This window comes from Rhinichthys klamathensis, unplaced genomic scaffold (genome assembly GCF_029890125.1).
Source record: "Rhinichthys klamathensis goyatoka isolate OS25496 unplaced genomic scaffold, OSU_Roscu_1.1 h1tg000277l_1, whole genome shotgun sequence".
In the NCBI taxonomy this organism is placed as follows: Eukaryota; Metazoa; Chordata; class Actinopteri; order Cypriniformes; family Leuciscidae; genus Rhinichthys; species Rhinichthys klamathensis.
Window position 1 is genome coordinate 1,386,241 of NW_026606796.1, and position 20,752 is coordinate 1,406,992.

At 35.4% G+C, this 20,752-nt stretch overlaps 1 protein-coding gene across 5 annotated transcripts in view; it reads left to right on the top strand.

The window, feature by feature from the left end:
• stxbp4 (syntaxin binding protein 4) overlaps positions 1–18,437 on the top strand; it is a 46,712-nt gene extending 28,275 nt beyond the window's left edge. For 2 of the 5 annotated variants that reach the window (XM_056268837.1, XM_056268835.1), the window contains 6 exons: positions 2,090–2,266; positions 2,830–2,946; positions 4,728–4,777; positions 7,122–7,276; positions 16,574–16,631; positions 18,319–18,437. In XM_056268837.1, coding sequence (XP_056124812.1) covers positions 2,090–2,266; positions 2,830–2,946; positions 4,728–4,777; positions 7,122–7,276; positions 16,574–16,631; positions 18,319–18,421 — 660 coding nt within the window. In that variant the 3' untranslated portion in view covers positions 18,422–18,437. Of the gene's footprint in view, positions 1–2,089; positions 2,267–2,829; positions 2,947–4,727; positions 4,778–7,121; positions 7,277–11,200; positions 11,756–16,573; positions 16,632–18,318 lie in introns of those variants that run through there. The other 3 variants (XM_056268836.1, XM_056268838.1, XM_056268839.1) reach the window with 3 other exon arrangements.
• The last annotated feature ends 2,315 nt before the right edge of the window (positions 18,438–20,752 follow it).

A 20,752-nucleotide genomic window follows, 5' to 3' on the forward strand; every position in this document is an offset into this window, starting at 1 on the left:
CCATTTAAATCTTATCTTTGCATTGTGCTCTGGGGTTATGGATACGATAGAGAGTTTGCTTTGGTCTTCGAAGAGAAAAAAACAACTATGATCAGGGAGGGAGTCAGCCTGTCTCAATTACAAAATCCTACCAGTGTACTGATATTGAATCAAAATTGCGTACATTATTAACACTTTTGTTCAGAGAATATATATTAAATGAAATCTTAATTTTATTACACGAATGGTTTTATTCTTGCAAAAATGTAATGCTAGCCTGGTTAAAACCAGACCATTCTCAGTTGTAACTGAGTTATGGTCTGGCAAAGCGTCATAGACAAATCATTTCCAGAGGGGCGTCACCAACGGACGTCGCGGATAGACCTAAACCCAATCAGAGCGATGAAGGAGATGACGTATGCAGAGCGGCGGAGAAACATCTCCGAGTGTTGTTTGCTCAGTTTTTAACTAAAAGGAAACTTTCAAATCGCTTAAAACAGACGCGATAGCTGATTCGAACGAGTGATGTTCGACGGCGGCATCCATCTTTGTAATGTTGGCTACAAAATCTGCTTCAAAATCCCAGCGCTGTCGTCATCGTGTAAAGCCCGCCCCAACGTTTCTGATTGGTGCCTCGATTTCGGCGGATTGGAAATGAGCTTGAATGAGCTCTTTGCCAGACTAACTTTCAGAGTGTTTTCCCAGGCTAATAAAATGCAGCATTATGTTTAAAACGAGAAATATATATATAAACACACAAACACACACACACAGATACAAAAGCTGTCAAATAAAAACTCTTCTTTTGAACATTCTGTGCACTTTCTATTAACTTTTATTTTGAACTTTCAAAGCAGCAAAACTGTTTTCAACATTGATAATAATAAAAAAATGTTTTTTGAATGATCACCTGACTGCAATGATTGATCATGTGCTAAAAATAAAGCTTGCCATCACAGAAATAAATCACATTTTATGTATTGCAGTTTTTACTTTATTTTTGATCAAATAAATGCAGCCTTGATGAGAGTAAGAGACTTCTTTCAAAAACATTTCAAACATCTTACCGACTCCAGACTTTTGAAATATATGCAGTATGTGAATATAATAATTTTGCACTAATGCATCCACTTCTTCTTGAGACTCTAAGGCTTAACACTAGCTTCCGAAGTTCATTGAATTCTTATTATTTTTCCCCCAGCCACCTCCTCTGTTTCTCACGATCTCCGGGACAGAGTTATATGTCCCTTTGAATTCCACATTCTTTGAAAATTACATTAACTGTAACCAACGCACAATCCTTATAATAAACTTCAGATATTCTCCATAATGCATGGACGTTAAATGGACATAAGTGCTAATTTATATGCCTCTCTGCTAGAAAAGAGTCAATGTAAGATCCATCATGTCTATTTAATAAGTCAAGTTCTTCTTTCAGTGGGCAATTATCTGTACCCTTTTCATAAGTTATTCCTGGTGTTTGAAATAAGTTAATAGTGCTCATAATGAGTAAAATGGGTTTTCGAGTCTTACTCTAATAGGTCTGCAATATGAAAGTCACTCATAATTGTGAACTACCACTGTGCTCATCTATAGATCCTCACCATGTAATTTTCACATTTTTTTTCATGTCACTTTTTCATTAAGAGTGCTATCATATCCCACAGCTTCATAATTACAATGACCCGGTTACCTTTCCTTTGTCTGATGACTATTGACTGATGCCGTGCTGACAAGTATCCGATGTTGTTCTGGTTTTCATTAATGCCAAAACACCTTTCGATACCTGTATTATGTAACAGCTTGTTTTACTAGTTCTAGTCTTCCAGTACCTACAGAAACTTGTTTGCACATGTCTTGTTTTTAAGTCTCTTTAATCAAATCCTAATAAAGTATGTATTTAACAAATGTGTAAGTTAAAAGAAGCTGAGCTGTGCTTTGTCATGCTGTGGGAAGTCATGGGGGAAGGAAGGGGGGATGAGACTGTACAGGCATTTCTCTTCAAGTGCAATGAGTTTGCAATGTTAGGGGGGAAGAGCCCCTGAGCAATGTAGCGTCCTACTGTACGTGCACTCTCAATGCCATTCTAAGTGGAACCCCACTGTTGCAGGAAGCAAAATCTGCAATGGAGGAGAGCCGATCCCTGCGGACCCGGATCCATCTGGCAGATGCAGCTCAGAAACAGGCCCGAGGAATGGAGATGGACTACGAGGAGGTTATCCACCTCCTGGAGGCTGAGATTGCTGAAATGAAGTCTCAGAAATCTGAGCAACCCGGTCAGGGCAAGGTATTCCACTTAGCCTTACTTTCTCCTTCACAATCCACATCCCCTGCAGAGTCCCACTCCGGGTTTTTCCTCTCTCGTGTACTACAAAAAGTAGGTCACTGTTTGCTTTGTAGGGCTGATGTGCTGCGAAGGCTTTAACATGATCTTGCAGAGTGACGTGGGCTGATGAGGCTATTTTTGAAATCTCTGGCTAGCAACCTTGCATGTCGCCAGGATAAACTTTTATTTGATCACTGCATTTATGCTTTTATTGGATTCATAACATGAATGATTATGTAGGATAACATTTTTGTTTTCTTAGTTTTAGTTGCAATTGCTTTGCGGAAAAATTGTTATTGCACTCTGTGTTATTCTTATTTTAGCACACCCTCCTTCAGGAATTACACTAAAATATAAGTACTGTATAAAACACTGGACTGACAACGTAGTTTACCTTGTCCAGTGGCACATCTCCCGTTTTAATTGCAAATTTATATTAGACAATTTCTGAAACCATGCCATTTTAATGTATAGAAAAGAAGTACATTTTGCTGTTAAATATGACAACTCTAATATTCACTCAGGATGATCTACAAAATATGAAAAAAAGGATTTCTGTACTTGAATGCCAGCTACGGAAAAGTGAAACTGTAAAGAAGGATTTTGAAACCTCTACGGGTAAACTTCTGCAGTTTGTGGAGGTGATGTATATTCATTTTCAATTACGTTTAACCAACTCCACAATGAATTCACATCCTCTTTTCCTAACATAAGGTTTTACCATACAAATTGCTCATGTTGAATGGCTCAGGATGTTAAATTAAATATATTAGGATTTGCACTTCATATGTTGATTTGTCAAAGAGCAGCCTCACTCTTGTCCAAATGTAGTTTTCTCTTTAAACCAGAAAAGCGTAGCCAAAAATGAGTGTCTGGAATGCTCTTCTGATGACAACCATCAACGCAGGCATATATGAAGTGGGCGAATCTAGTCACACAGGCAGAGTGCATCTACTTCATCATTTCAACTGTTCTTACAAACAACTCTTTTTTTTTTACTAATAATTCACATTGTTAGCAGAGAATCTGCAGTAACCCTTTTATTAGGTGCCTGTGGAAAAAAAGAAAAATGTCAGAACATACTGTAAAAAGAACATGACATCAGTGTGCAGCACCAGATTCCCATAAATCAATTAGCACTCTGTTGGACTGTGTAAATCGTACATTTGTCACTGGAAAAAATATCACAGAACTTTTTTTAATTAGCTTGTGCTTTACATCTGTCCACTGTGTAAGATTATAATGGTATATATTCCAGAACATACATAATGCATAACCACCTCAGTCAGCCGCACTGAATTTATGTTGTCATAAAACAAACAACATAATGACATTTGAAGAAGACAGTAATATGTCATTATGGTTTGAATGTAGCATTGCACTCTTTATGGTTAATGGCACTTCAGTAACTTGTAAAGATCTGTTTACTGTACAGTGGACACCATGCATCAGATATGATTTTGATTGCAATTTTACTATTATGTGAATGTGCTTGTATACCTACAGTATATACTGCAGATGTCACCTGTTAAACACTGTTTGATAACAATAAGTATTATTGTTGTAACGTATTAGGTCCAAGGAAGACGAAGATAGATAATAATCAAAGTTCAGTTTATTCAGCAAAGTAAATAGGATAATCCGACACACGAACAATACCGGGTAATCAATGAGAACTCAAGAGGAACTTAAATGCACAGGCTAATAATGAACCGAATGCAAACAGGTGTGATGGTAATGAATACTACCATGGTAACAGATTAGTGATGGGAAATAGAACTATAGAAAGGGAAACATGACTGAAGTCAAGTGAAATAAACTAAAACTCCATGAAAACCGACAATTATTACAATAAATAACCAGTATTAATATTAATAATTAAATTTTTTTAACTTTGTGCTAGTAGTAATAATATATATAGTAGGGCTGTCAAACGATTAATCGCGATTAATCGCATCCAAAATAAAAGTTTGTGTTTACATAATATGTGTGTGTACAGGTATAATTATTTTTAATACATAAATACCCACACATGCATGTGTATTTAAGAAAAATGTGCATGTATATACTGTATATAGACTGAATGTAGCCTATATATAATGTATATTTTATATAAATATAAACATTTTATATATAAATAACATATTTTTCTTAAATATATACGTGTGTGTATTTATATACAAAATAATTATACACAGTACACACACATATATTATGTAAACACAAACTTTTATTTTGGATGCGATTAATCGTTTGACAGCCCTAATATATAGTAATAATATTATAAACTATAGTAATAATAATAATCATAAGTGATTTTATATTATTATTAAAAATACAAATTGCACTGTTAAATCTTTATGCATTATTAAATCATTCAACTATGGACTAATCTAATCACCTGCATTTTAAAACCCCACAGGCTGTCCAAGGCTTCCTATCTGAAAACCAAAGCGGTCCAAGAGGCTTTAGGTAAGATCATTATTCTTGTGCTCACGTCAGTCTTTTGTTAGGGCAGACCTAATGATTCTAATGACAGCAATACTACACTTGGCTAGCAACAGGTGTGTAGAAAAGAGTGATTTAATAACAAAGACACTTTTCCTTTGGGGACCTTTACACAGTCATTAAAGTTTGCCTTTGATATTCTAGGAGGCCATGTATTCACGAGTGTGTAAATGGTAACTTGTGGAGTCTTGTGCCTTCTTTTTCTATTATAAGAGAGAGTTTGGTGGCACAGACAGACAGGGATAGTTAATGACTAGAGGTCAGTACAACACCTTCCTGTGGCAGTGATGTTGATTTGGTCCAATCAACATGGCCCCCTGCATTTTCTGCCCTTTTCCCCCCCTAATGATCATCCCCACCAACCGAAGAGGCTGCTGTGCCTTCGTCTATTAGGGCTAGAAAATATCCTCATAAATCAAACTGAAGGCTGTCAGCAATTTGCAGCCCTGAGTGTGTATAGGGTTTTTCTTTTTGAGAGGGGGTGCATGGTGTTAAATCAGTTGAGCTTATACTCTAACTTGAATGCATCAAGCGAATGAGGGATAATTATTTACATGCTAAATATGTATACATTTGCATGTGTTTTCTCAGGCCCATTTCACACTAGATGCGTAAGCATTTTTTTGGCGCCCATGTTAACAGATTAGAGCATTCACACAATCGTTTCAGCGCGGAGTCTGTTTTTGCTGTGCTGCTCACGCTGAATTAAAGCCACAGTGCATTGTTCTTGGTCAAAATACACCTGAGTTAACATGAAAAATAACACATTTCACCATAAAATCATATAAGCGAGGTGTTCCGTGTTTCAGTCACCATATTACTTCCAGCACTGTGAAAAAAAAAAACACAAACACATTATTGCCCTGACCTCAAAAGGTTTTTTGTTTTTGCCCTAACCTCAAAAGCCTGCAAATGATTAAAACTAGAGGTATATCTTAACTTTATCATAAAAACTACATATACAGTATACAGCATGAAAAAAAAAATCATGGTTCCTACAAAAATATTAAGCAGAACAACTGTTTTCAACATTTAGAATAATAATAGGAAATGTTTCTTGAGCACCAAATCTGCGTATTAGAATGATGAAGGATCATGTGACACTGAAGACTCGGGTAATGGCTGCTGAAAATTCAGCTTTGCCATCACAGGAATAAATAACTTTTTAAAATACATTAAAATAGAAAACAGTTTCACAATATTATGGTTATTACTTTAATTTTGATTTTATAAATGCAGCCTTGGTGAGCATAGGAAACTTCTTCTTCTTTCAAAAACATTTTAAAAAATCTTTACGACCCAAAGAATTTGAATGGTAGTGTAAATAAAATAATTCTGTCATTGAAAATCAGGATTATTGGGCTAAATTAACAAACAGCCGATACATTACAATATTTCTAACAAAATATATAGCATAATGCTCTGAAAATGGCATTCTACATTAATTAATCACACAATAATATTATAATTAATAATTTTCTGTTTCTTGTAATATATTCCAATCAGTTGCTATGTTTTTCAAGTAATTCATTAAGTTTCAAATCAGACTGTGCAGAAAATCTTAAATATGTTTCAAACACATGCAAATAATTAAATCAGTCTAGTCCAATTCATTGCAGATTTGACCTGGAATCATGGTAGTTTCATAATATGTTTTCATAACACTGGTCCATCCATGTCAGTGGGTCTGAATCCCCTTCCCCAAAAATCCACCCTTTATTAGAGTCATGCTGGGCTCTTCTTTTATGCCAGTCTGCCCAGCATGCTGTTCATTTCAGGTCGAAGGGAGTGCACTTTTCTACAGCTTTTATAATAAGTCAGCTGAAAATCAAACAAGACTGACACAGTTTTCAACCTGAGAGAGTTTCGGGAGAACAGTACACCATACAATAAAAGAAAAAAGTATTTATATTTTTATTAAAAATTAAGCTACACTTTATTTCAAAGGTCCCCTTTAGACATTCTGTTGACTATAACATTGCACCTACATGTCAACTAACTCTCATTAGAGTATTAGATGAGTATTAGTAAACTGGGAGGGTTAGTAGATTAAGTTGACATGTACTTGCAAAGTTACTTATAGTCAGTAGAATGTCTGTTGGAGGACCATCAAAATAAAGTGTTAGTAGATATTAAGCAGTCTAATAATAGTCTAATGAGAGTTAGTTGACATCTAGGTGCAATGTTACTTATAGTCAACAGAATGTCTAAAGGGGACCATCAAAATAAAGTGTTATCTACCAAAAGTTCAAATGTCTGAAATTGCTTACAACATCTTTAATAAACCATTGTGCTCTTTGTCTTTCAGTTCTCCCAGCGATCCGAAGTTGGCCACACAGTCTCAGACCTTGGCATCTCGAGGTGGGAAGAAACCACCCTGGACTGCATCTGCTCTTGCTGTGGAAGCTAAAGAACTAACTCATACTGTCAGAAGCCTTCTAGAGCTGGACTGTAAGTATACAGGTATGCTTTCTGCTTTAACATGAAAAACAAACATCACACCATCTACCTGTCATGTAAAAAAAATGTATCTTATGGCACCAGCAATTTGAGCTGAACTGTGCTGGATGAGTTGTTATCAATCCTTATTAAAAGGTGGATGAATAATATTATCTGTTAACAAAACTATTACAACAAGAAACAGACGCTGGCAACAGCTTTGGGTTATGATCTCATTTTTAAAATGACTTTTTGACTTTGGTTTACCCTAAAAGCCACACTCAGTCTGCCTATTTAGCCATCGCATGAACCCCTGATCCCATTCAGCTTTGTAATTCTCAGGAAAATATGTAGCTTTCCTTCCAGCAATGTTTGACCTTGCGCAAATGCATCTAATGACCTGTAGATGTCAAAACATTGGCAGTCTTTCCATAGTTCCATCTCATTTTGAGTTTATTAAACCAGACGTCATTATGATCAAGATACTGCTTATTGTTCACATTTATTGAACCTATTAAACATTTGTTATGGAACTTATTTCTCCTTTTACAGCAGACAGCCTAGTGATCTACATTTAATTGTCTGCTAATAATATTATATAACCATCTTGATCAGGAAATCTAAGCCATTTAGATGTGTATATAGTGAACAAATAGGTCAATCCCATAAGAAAAAGGTGTATTTGCTGCTAATACAAACCTTGTAGATCTGGTTCACCTGCTGAAAACGTTGCCTGGATACGAAGCTGCTGGAAAGCAATCATCTTTTGTTTTTTGCCGCAATTATATATAATTTCAAAGGCTACACTAAGATATACACATTTAGAAAGTGTCATTGGTGGGATAACATCTAAACTAAAATGCATTTTTTTACACAAAAATGATTGTTCATGTCATCTTGATTTGACTCTGACAGTGTTTACCAAAAGAAAGAATTCAATCTTGTTGGCCTAGTTAAATTGATCCAGCTTGTCAAAACATTACTGATAGCAGTCCATCCAAAGCGCAGTTCCTGAAAAAAAACAACAACAATAAGAAGCTGCCTTTATTTTCTAAAGGTTTTTTCCTAATTAACACTGGATGTCCAATTCAGCCTCATAAAACTGAGTCATGAAGTAGAATGTCAGATATTAAAAAATGATCTTATAGTGAGAATTAATAATAATATAGTCGGATAGTAATATTAACTGAAGTATCCTGTTCTTTGTATCTCAAGAAAGCATGTTGATTGTATTCCTGCTTACAGAGCGGCATGATTTTCTTGCATGTTAAAGGAAACAGACAGTTCACGGACTCGCTGCAACTCAGACAAAACAGCATCTCTGGCCTCCTCTTATTCACTGAATACATGGTCTAAACAATGAGGTTAATCAATGATGGCCTTGTTTTTTATCCATTTTCTCTTTTTGCCAAACCGCTTTTGAATGAACATGCTCTGCAGAGAATATTTTTGTGAATTTGAATAGTGAAGTTGATTAAATTATACACCTAAGAGTTCCTTCAGGATTGAAAGCTCCAAATGTAATCATAAAAAAAAAAAAAAAAAAATCATTGGTCAACTATCAGTCTGAATTTGAAGGTGTTTACACGACAACGATGTACTAAAAACAGACGACAACGTTGTCTAACCGATCCCCGTTCAAACTGATCTGCGAAAATTCCTAAAAAGGCTGGATTGTGCATGCCCGGCCAGTAGTTGGCAGTGTTGGGCAAGTTACTTTAAAAAGTAATTAGTTACAGTTACTAGTTACTTCTTCCAAAAAGTAACTAAATTAGTAACTCAGTTACAAATTTTAAAAGTAACTAGTTACTTAAGAAAGTAACTATTGCGTTACTTTCAAGTAAAATTAAAATTTAAATGCTCAAATGTGACCCCACCTCTACCCCTCTTTAACGGAACTTACAATACATGTGCATGTTCAATTATTTATGATAAATCTGAATATTATAATGAAATGGACACTTAATACAATACATTATTAACAGAAACATGAAACATTGTACACACATCAAAAAAAAAAAATTTTTTGCTGTGGGACAAAGTGAGACTAGCCTCCAATCAAATGCCATGTAGATATTATGTTTATATAGTGGATCCATGCAAATAACAATAGATGTTTTGGAACTTTTGATATTGCCCCTCAACAGGCCACAACTGGGCAAAATTAAATTAAGCTTGTTAAGCTCGTGCTTGTGTTGTTCATTGTGTGTCCTGTCCTGTCCGACTATGCGTTATGATGGGTCGTTCGCAATTCATGAGCGTTAGCCGTTAGTGATGATGGATCGACTCGTTCGCGAATGAGCTTTTAATGGGTTGTTTGCGATTCGCGAATGAGGCGACTCTAAGAGCCGGCTCTTTTAAGTGAACGTCGGGAGCTGGCTCGCATATCTGAAGAGCCGACTCTATTTTTACAAATTTAGCCTATAGAAATTAAATAATTATGTAATAAAAATTTAAATATTATAGTCAAAGTCATTTGAAGAGCCGTTTGTGAGCCAAAAGAGCCGACTCTTTTCAGTGAGCTGAGTCAAAAGTGCCGAATGCCCATCACTACTAAGCGTGCTTTCGAACACCCGCCCAACTCTACCTCTGATTGGCTTACAATGACATTTTACTCTACCTCAGTCGTCAGCATTTATGCGCTTGTCTCGTGCTCTGCCCACTTACCAAGGAAGAACAGTAAAAAAAAGTATTTGCCTCTCGCTCAGAGATCTAGTTGGTCTGATGAAAAAAAAAACCCCAGCTTCATCAGTTATAGTAACGCGCCGCATTTTTTGGCAGTAACGGGAACGGTGTTATTAAGATGAGAAGAGTAATCAATTAGATTACTCGTTACTGGAAAAAGTAATGCCGTTAGTAACGGCGTTATTTATAACGCCGTTATTCCCATCACTGGTAGTTGGCGATGTCGCTTTGTCAAGAAACACCCCGCGAACACGTAATATGCATGCGCATGACGTCACCGTTTTCACAAATTCACGTTTTTGTTTTTTTACATGGATACGGTAAAGGCATAGTTTTCAAAACCTTGCACTTTGAAACCCATTTTCAAAAGCTTGCGTTTTCAGGCCCGCAAAACGCAGTTGTCGTGAAAATGAACGGCCAAAACGCATTAAAAAAATTCTGTTTTCAGTTGACTGTGCTCCCTTAGTGCAGGACACATCCAGTGATAGTTTACCCAAAAATGAAAATTCTGTCACCATTTACTCACCCTCATTTTGTCCCAAACTTGTATGACTTGATTTCTTCTGCGGACCTCAAAGGAAAATATTTTGAAGAATGATTTTTTTTTTTTTTTTTTTTTTTACACAATGAAAGTAAAAGGGGTCCAAAACAACATTTTCTTTCATTGTATTAACAAAAAAAAAAGGAGAGACAGAGACAATTTCAGAATATCTTCTTTTGTGTTCCACAGAAGAAAGTCATCCAGATTTGGAATGACACAAGGTTGAATAAATGATGACAGAATTTTCCTTTATTTTCATGTGAACTATCCCTTTAAAATCAGCATGAAACGGAAGATTTGATAGTCTTTTGTTCCCTATTGTGACGTATATCTGAGTGAAACTGCATCTCGAACAAGTAAAAATGTAAGACTGAATTTGAATTTGGGAATCAGGTTTATTAATTGTATCATTGTGGTTTGCTATTGCTGTGATCTCATGTGAGTGACAGGTGGTCCCACCCTCGCATCATCAGAGAAGTTGAACACAAACAAAACGTGAAAAAAGATGTTATTTTGATTAAAAATGTGTGGGCACATATTTTATAAAATAATAATAATGATGTGCACGGATAAATCATTTATAACAAATACTGAAGTATTCCATAAAATAACAAGAATTATCGATTTTGATTTTAAAGTCTGTCTATAAAATATGATTTGACCAATGGGACGATTTAACAACTGTTTGTTTCTACTATTTCTTGGTAACTTAAATTTCCAAGGTACCAAATGATGCACAAAAAAACGGAGAGAGATGGACAGATGGATGGATTAAGGGAAGATAGAAGACTCCTGGGTTCAAAGGATCAGCTGAGGGAGGGAAGAAAGATCTAAAGTGATTACTTAGGGGACTGAAAACATGTTCCACACACCTGGCAGCATGTGACCTCTCAGCGAGTGATGCTCACGTTTTGTTTGAATGCTGCCCTACGGGGGGAGGACGAGGCAGGCTTTGAGTTGCACATGGAGGGCCACTCTTATCACACTGATCGAAAGCAAAGAGAGCAACCTCATCCCAGCACAGAGACGAGCAGTGGTTTCCACGTGATGGATATTCTTTCAGCCTTGTGACAGGCTGCGTACAAACTCTGTATCTCATCAATAAGACAGAGGGGGAGACATGCTTTGGAATAAGGATTTATGATTGAAAAATGGGCTAAAATAAGGTTGCACACACCTTATTTAATAATTTAAAGGGTTAGTTCACCCAAAAAATGGAAATTGTCATCATTTACTCGTTTGTTTCAAAGCTGTATTATTCGATTTCTTCTGCAGAAGGCATTTTGAAGAACGTTAGAGAAAACGCAGATATTTTTCAACATATCTTATTTTGTGTTCAACAGAACAAAGAAAGTCGTACAGGTTTGGAATGACGTGAAGATGGTGTAAATGATGACAGAATTTTCATACTGTCCCTTTAAGAGAGAATCAATTTTGGGAAAGCTTCTGCTGCTCATCCCAATCATATCTGATTTACTGAGGCGTAATTTGAGGCAGATGAAATTGCCTTTTCAGTATCATAGTGTTGATCTAGTGAAATCATTCACTCTTGGTTACTAGATCAAGGCCTTTAGATAACAAAGAGTTGATTGAATTAAAGAGGCATGTGATGAGCTATACTCTGTTACTGTGTCCCTAGGGTTTGTGATCACTGTGGATGCGTCAGAACACTCAATACAAAAAAACTCAATCTCAGTAAGCTGTAGAATTTAAAGACTCAATTGCGTTGACGACCACTAGAAATACAGACGAATGCAAGTTTTAGAACACATAATTCTGTTTAAATTCTGGGAAATGACCATTGAAATGTCACTTTTTTTCTCAAGGCTGATAAAGACAACAGCCAAAAATTAGGTAAGATAAACCAAGGTTTAGGTGCGTTTCATAAAGCCCAGTTTCACTTATGGTTTGTAAAGGTTATGCAAATGTTTTTGGAACGTTCTTATAACATTATATACATTCTCTAAATGTTGAGGGAAAACGTTCAAAAATTATTTGATCAATAAATATCAACAACATATGTTTTTAAATTGCTTTCACTCTTTTTTTAATAGTTATGCAAGATTCAACTCATTTTTTCAGTCAGTTTAAAGTAAATTAAGTTGAAATGAATACTTTAAGGCAGCAACTTTTTTTAAGGTGTGGAACAACTTTCTGGGAAAGTCCTAATGATTGATGAGCATGTTCAACATGTAACGTTGAGAGAAAACGTTCTTAGAACAACATTCTCAGAAAGTCTTGTTTTCAGAATGTTTGTATAAAACTTTGTGAGAACAATTTTAATGAAACATCCTTACAGTGTTATTTGTCAAAGTCAAATTTTTTGTATAGCGCTTTTCACAATACACAATGTTTCAAAGCAGCTTTACAGAAAATCATAATGTTATAATGTTTATAATATCTTCATGCCATATAGTCGCATTTAGCATATTCCCAGCTGAGAGGAAGCGTTCTCAGAACTTTGGCTAACATTCTGGCAAGGTTCTCTCAAAGTTATGAACAAACTTTCTTCAACATTAATAGAACGTTTGTTCAAAGTTATCTGGTCTTCTCAAACATTCTCAAAACGTAAGCACAAAAACGTGATTTATATTACGTTCATGCAACGTATTTTTTGTAATGTTTTAGTTGGACGTTCCACTAACACTTTTTAAACATTACTACTTGTTTGATCATTAAAGAGAATTGAAGAGAAGAGAACATGAAGTCACAAGACACATGCATAAGGAACAAACAATGAATGCAAGTAGTACAGTAGGCCTATGAAATACAGGCAAGCCATTATAATACACTGACTTCACTGAACCTAATGCATTACATTAAGCAATCAGGACTTCAAACTTCCCCTTCTGTAAAAGCATTTCATCTGATTCTGAACTAAATTCTCTCATTGTCATTCTAATACTCACAATTTCATTCCACACCATTTTTAAACCAAACATCCAGAGTCCAGACAACACCCAGACAGCCGTTACACTCATGGTCTCTCTTCAGCCTGAAAGCATTCAGCATTACAAAGCATTTAGTTTGAAACTCCATATGAAGCAGTTCATACAGAACACAATTTTGTGGTGTTTTCTTTTTTCTATTGTGTAGTTTTTCACATGTCTTGTTAGATTTGACTTGTGTTCTGTCTAGGTGTATGTTTGAGTTTGTGTTATTTTTTCCCCTTGTTTAACTTGGTGTTTTTTTTTTTTTTTTTTTTGGTGTTTTGTTTTGGAATACTTTATTTTCATTTTCGAGTTTACAAGAACAGACACAAACAAACAACCCCCCCCCCCCCCCCCCCTCCCCAAAAGGATGCTCCATAATTTTAAAGTAGGTATACAATGTTTCGAGGTCAGTCACATTCCAATATCACATTATCCACATAATCTAGATAGGGCTGCCAAATTTTAATAAAGGTGTTGTATCCCTTTCTAAGGTTATATGTTGATTTTTCTAAAGGCACACAGTTATTTATTTCTAAATACCATTTAGATAATAGATATGGATAGAGGGGAATCAGACTGGCATGTGACAGCAATACACTTTCTGGCCACTGCCACGGCTATTTCCAGAAAATTTATTTGAAATTGGTTTGGTTTATCAATTTTCATAAAGTTCCCCAGCAAGCAAAATTCTGGGTCAACAGGTAATGGAATTTGAGTAATCTTAGTCAAGACATCACAAAAGTCAATCCAGAAATCTCTCACCTTCACACACAACCAAGCACAGTGTAGGAAAGAGCCCACATCTGCAGCACATTGGAAACATGTATCAGATAGATCAGGCTTAAACTTGTGAATTTTCTCTGGAGTCAAATACAGCTGATGAAGGAAATTATAGTGAACAAGCCTGTGGGGTTTTTATGTTTAGAAAATGTAAGCGTTAAGATGTTTTGGACTGTGTACTTCACAGAGACTCTTACAGTTTAGTTATACAGTAAGATGTGAATCTTAAAGTCGTATCTGTTATTTTTGTAATTCCAATATTTAATACACTTAGAGACTTGTATACTCTGGAAAAATGTAAACATATGTATAAAATTATAAATGATGAAAAATGTTTGCTTTGTGTCAGAAATAACGTTTTGAGAAAAAAAACTTTCTTATTACATTAAAAACCTGAACGTTTAAAAAACATTCCGAAATAAAGTTTTCGTAACTTAATGGAAATGTTAGCAAAACACACAAATGGAATAGAAAATAAGGCCGAAACGTCATAGACATTAAGGATCCCCAATAATTAGAAATGACCAGATTGTCTCTGTTTGTTTACTAACACTTTAGTTTAGGGTCCAATTTTCACTATTAACTAGTTGCTTATTAGCATGCATATTACTAGGATTTTGGCTGTTTATAACGCACATATTAATGCCTTATTCTGCATGATCACATCCTTTAATCCTTCCCAATACTTAAACTTAACAACTACCTTCCTAACTATTGATTAGCAGTAATTAGGAGTTTATTGAGGCAAAAGTCATAGTTAATAGTTAGTTAATCTTGAGAACTGGACCCTAAACTAAAGTGTGACCGAAATGTTAAATGACCAACAACAGCGATGACCAGTGATGCAAACTTCTTTTTTTGTCAAACTTTTGTTTCGGCTGAATCATTTCACAGTGAGATTCACGTATTTCATAACTCAGTGTTATGAAATAACACTCAGTGTTATGAAAGTGGTGTGAGGAACATTTTTCTGTTTCGTGTTTCGACAGTCATACCGATAAGAGTGAATAACTGCATATTTAAAAAATATATATATTATTCTCAAATAGTTCAAATTGATTACTTTATAGAAATTCTTTTTCTTGTTCTTTTACTCTTTTTTTTCTTTTCTTTTTTGTTATTGCCTTAAATCCATTAAAATCCCTGTGGTGAAAATCAAGTTTTTAATGTTTATGTGTCTATGTGGTGTTTTTAATATGCTTTAAAACAAAACATGTGCAAATTCATAAGTAAACACCATTGCTGAGTATTTTCTCCTTAAAACTACAGTGAACCAAAGACAGTCTCAAAAACGCGGTTTGAAAGCGCTGGTGTTTCTGACATCACAAACTACCTTGTAACCAATTACGTCAACGTGTGATCGTCAACGAGTGGATCTCTGAGCTGGTGTGAGTGAGTGGAGGCGGGGCTAATTAGTATATTCATAGAACCGCGTATACTAAATGAGGCAAGGGTGTAGTTACATTCAAGCTTTTTTAAGGCCTGAAGTTGTTGTTGTTGTTGTTTTTTCAGGGAAAATGTTTTTAAATATGTAATTTTGGTGATCAAAGATGAGTTTTAAGGGATAAAATTTATTGACTACAGGGGGACTTTAATTTATTTTTTTTAAATAAAATTGGTCCCACCCCCAATATTCAAGAAATGGCCAGTGACATAATGATAAATGGAAAATTGATTGTAAGCCAAAATTTCTTATACATTTCCATTCGTTTGTTAGTGGAAACGTTAGACAACTCAAAATGTATGGCAAATTCCCATGGGCACTACAGAATATGTAGCCAGGGATATTTGTTTGTAGAAATTTGAGACTTCATAAATTATTCTTTGGCCTTTCCTGTCAAAATGTTGATTGTGTGTGAAATCTAGACAGTGGGATACTGTGTGTGTTCTTTTCATCATGATTTTTTTCATAATAAGATCATGTTTCTGATGAGAAAGCCATTATAAAGTCATGTCAAGGCATTGTGTATGTCAGCAGACTTACTGTCAATAGCACTTCCTGCATGTACAGAGGGAGTGTCAAGATCAAATTCGGCCAGGGATTTGCTAACTTTTTTTTCTTTTTTTTTGGCGGCACGTACTAATGAGATTACTGACCCGTCTCATATCTAGCCTTTAATAGAGTCTGCTTACATTTTTTTGACTGAGGTCCATTAATTAAAACCTGGCACACATCCGTCCTCTATCAGAAGTGTTTTCATTTCCAAAGCTGTGCATCAAAGATAAAAAGTGCATTTGGGGAAACATGTTTGTGTGTGAATGTGCCATTTTTGTTTTTATTTTGGCTTCAGACTTCTCCAGTATCTTGTTTATTGTCCTCACATAGAGTAAATGAATCTGATTTCTCTGACACTTTTTTTTTTTTTTTTTTTTTGTTCACAGGTTTACCGTATGGCTGGGATGAGGCGTACACTGCAGATGGAGTGAAGTACTACATAAAGTAAGTCATGAGTCCACTTCAATTATACAATTGCACACTTGCATACATTCTGAAATGAATTTCCTTTGTTTCTGCCCCCTTTCCCGAAAGCAAATAGCACTCATCTTTTGAAGGGTACTTCATAAGAGATAAACAGTTTGACCTACAGTAAACTTTCTCAATATACACATTAAAAAGAACCACACTACAACCAACTATTCTGAACAAAATGACGCAAAATTGCAGATATTGCTGTTGTGCTTTGAAAGCAGCAGACTCTTTGTATTGTTATTGACAAAATGTATGTAACCTCAATCTCTAGAGACAAGAAACACATCTCCCCTTCCCATGAGTATGTTCTTTTATTTGCATAACTTTCAAACCAGACTAGTTCAATATTGCAGACATCCATCACTCTTTTGAGAGTCGCACGCAACACCACACCCATGAGTCCAGCATTCTCCATTACACCCACAACAGCACCAGAGCATTCACCTCCATGCACAAAATGCCCTATGCATGTTAGTAGGTGTACTGTATGAACCATTCAAAAGTTTGGGGTCAGTAAGAAATTCATACTTTTATTCAGCGAGGATGCATTAAATTGATTGAAAGTAACAGTAAAGACTTTTTCATTGTAAATCATATTTCAAATTAATGCTGTTCTTTTGAACTTTCTATTCATCAAAGAATCCTTAAATTAACCAGTACGACTAATTTCAACATAATAAAAAATGTTTCTTAACTCTTTCCCCACCAGCGTGAATGTGGGTAAAAAAAAAAGAGGCAACATTTGCAACAAAAAGCTGAGAAAATCGAGTTTTTTTGTCTAAGACTACAACGTGCATAAGCAATGCTTTTATCGCTTGTTTCTGCTTCTGCTTTTTTTTTGCCTGTGTTGATCCAGAGATTCTGTACTCTTTCAGAAGCGTAACAGATGCGTAACAGCTACTGTATAACACTGAAAACACAAAAAGCCGGAAAATTTCGTCAATGGCGGGGAAGCATTGGCTGCATCCGAATTCACACACTCTCGAGTAGGTGCTTATTTTGAACAAGTAATTATTTCACGACCACTAAAAACCTATGTACTATATACAGTAGTATGAGTGTGTGTAGTATGAATGTACTGTAATTCATACGTACTACATTCACCATACTGTCTTTATCATGTGAGCTATGGCCTCATGGGATAGTACAGTGTCCATCGTATGCACACTTCGGAATCTTGCCGGAAGTAGAAGGTCATCCGGGTACTTTTAGCCTACTCTTTAATGAGGCCTGTGAATTTGGACATACTTCTTTTTTCACATACTGTCTTTCTCCTACTATATAGTAGGGAAGTATGCGATTTCGGATGCAGCCGTTATCTCGTAAATGACGGAAAATTCCATGCATGGCGGGGAAAGAGTTAAACAAATCAGCATCTTATAATGATTTCTGAAGGATCACAGAATTCGCCTTTGCCAATAAAAGAATAAATTATGTATTCAAATATTTTAAAATAGATTATTACGATTTTAAATTGAAAAAATATTTCACAATTTTACTGTTTTAACTCAATTTTTGATTAAATAAATGCAGCCTTGGTGAGCATAAGTGACGACTTCCAATAACATTCAAAAATCTCACCGACCCCAAACTTTTGAATGGTCTCTCTTTTAATCAAGATGTCATTTATTAATTGGATGTTTGTTTTTTCCTCCAGTCACGAAACTCAGACAACATCATGGACGCACCCTGTAATGAGATCTTTGGGTCTGTCAGAACCAAGAACGAATGACCAAACCCTGAACTCTCCAGAAGCCTAGAATGATTCTGAAGACTTGTGCACAATTCTACTACTTTCTGCTGAAAAACTAAAAAACAACCCAGCGCATAAAACAAAGTGATATAAGTATTATAAAAAATGACAATCAGAAAAAAATCTCCACATTCACTAAATGAATCTACAGGGCCCCACTCATGACATGCAGACAAAAAAAATATGTATATCGTGGCCATGAATTAAGAATTCGTTCCATGATATGCATATGTCCACATGTCATCTGCAGGGCTCCGTATGAATCTGACTTCTAACTGATATTGAAATATTGCAGCAAATACTACAAAGCTCTTCGATGGTTTGAGAATTCACATTTGAGTTTGAGTGTTCTTTGTTTTTGTGTCTGTCCACTGTTTTTCTGACATTTTAGGCATTTCCCCTCATGTTATTCACTGACCCCTTTCTATTCTGTACTTTGACAAAAACAATGGACAGACCTGATCTGTTTTTCGAAAAAGTCAAACATAATTGCACTTGTTTGAAGTCAAAGGACGTGGCCTCTTCGGTGAAGCGGGAACTTTGGAAGAACACTGTGAGTTAATCAGGATGGACTGTTTCTGTGATGTTCATTCAGTTTGGCTTGTGTTTGCTGCTACTTTGATCCACTATTTGTGAAAGCATTTGTTGAAACAGGAATTTGTTTTCTTGTTCAAACTTCCTCGAACCAGCTCTGCGACAGTTCTTCAGGAATCATTTGCACGGGTTCACTATTATTGTTCTTCATATAAAGATGCATTTTTAATTCTGCTGTTATCCTTAGTGGACTTTCTAGCCACATATAACTGTGAAAGTGTCTTCTCTTGCATGTGCAATTAGTTCTGCGCTTCCATTAGAAATGTGAGTTTAACGTACCCTAAGCCTTATGTGTACAATTTCTTGGAAAATGACACAACATGGCACATTTGCTTTGTTGTGAATTCACTCTGCCTAACAGCATTAATTTAGCCTCAGAGATCTCTTTATGGTAGATCATGAAGAGTTATGTTTTTCCTTTAATGTGAATACTTTTGTGGTCGTATTAAAGATCGACTGATAAAAACCCATCCACATTTTTTGCCTTTTAAAAGAATATTAGCTGGATCTGTCTATTTCAGGTTGAATGTGCACTTCACAAGCACTTTACACCCTAGGCAAGAAATATTGATTTTTTTTTCCATCCATGCCACGGCAGGTACTTTTATACAGTGTAGAGGCTTCCAGGAAATGTTAAATCACATAAACGTTCTTGCATCTTAAATAAAAACAGTCCTCTAAAGAAAAAAAGCCTTTAATTATGAATTATTAACTATTACAGTAGCCTAAATACTGAACACTGAACTAATAATACACTCTGTTAAAATGTGTTAAATAAAAACACTTTCTGATAGAACTTGCTGCAAATATCTTGTATTTAAATTATAATGCATGGTTGCACACATTCTAGTGCTGTCAAATCGATTAATCACGTTTAATCGATTCTAAAATGTATATATATATATTAAAAAAATATATATATACACATATTGTATAAACACAAACTTTTGTTTTGATTTGACAGCACTTGAATAAAGATTTATGGCCATTAGAATGATAAATAATGCTAAGTCATGTTCAATTCGAATTGACATTGAAAGTATTTTGTAAATGTTTTCATATGTGATATTTTGGAGAGCATCCTTTTCATCAAAATGTCCTATAAAATAATAATAATTACAATAACAATAAGACTTCTGAAGCAGACCATATGACTTTCTTTCATAAGTCTTTGTGCTTAAGATTTTGTTATTTGATGATGTCAGATTACTAAAAAACAATAACATATTTCAGGAAGTAAAAGCCTAGACATTAGCGAGTTTTGGTGCGATGTGTCCCCTTAAAAGATTTCAAAGATGACAGTAATGATAATGAATAAATCATTCCAGAGTATTATAGGTTTCTCTATAGGTCTGCTTGCCTCCTAAGTAGTTGCAATCTGTTTCCAATTTGTCAGACACATGTTACAACATGTGGTTTAGTTGTTCAAATTAGAGGAGGAGCGGCCAGTCATGGCCTACTTTTCTGAAAAGCAACATCACGTCTGATAGCTTTAGCAACCAGTTACCAAGGTAACAAAAAGAAGAAAGACAAGTTCTATAGGACCCTGATAGAAAAACCCATTTCCCTTTTACGGTCAGTTTGGTGTATTTAGAAAATTACTTGTATTTACATGTCCATACTGTATACATCTTGTGACTTTACCTTCATTGGGTAACATTGTATATGGGTCAGATCTGAATTGTAAAGTTTGTCGCTAGGCTACACATGAATGTAGGCTTTGAAAAGATAATACGCAAGTCAC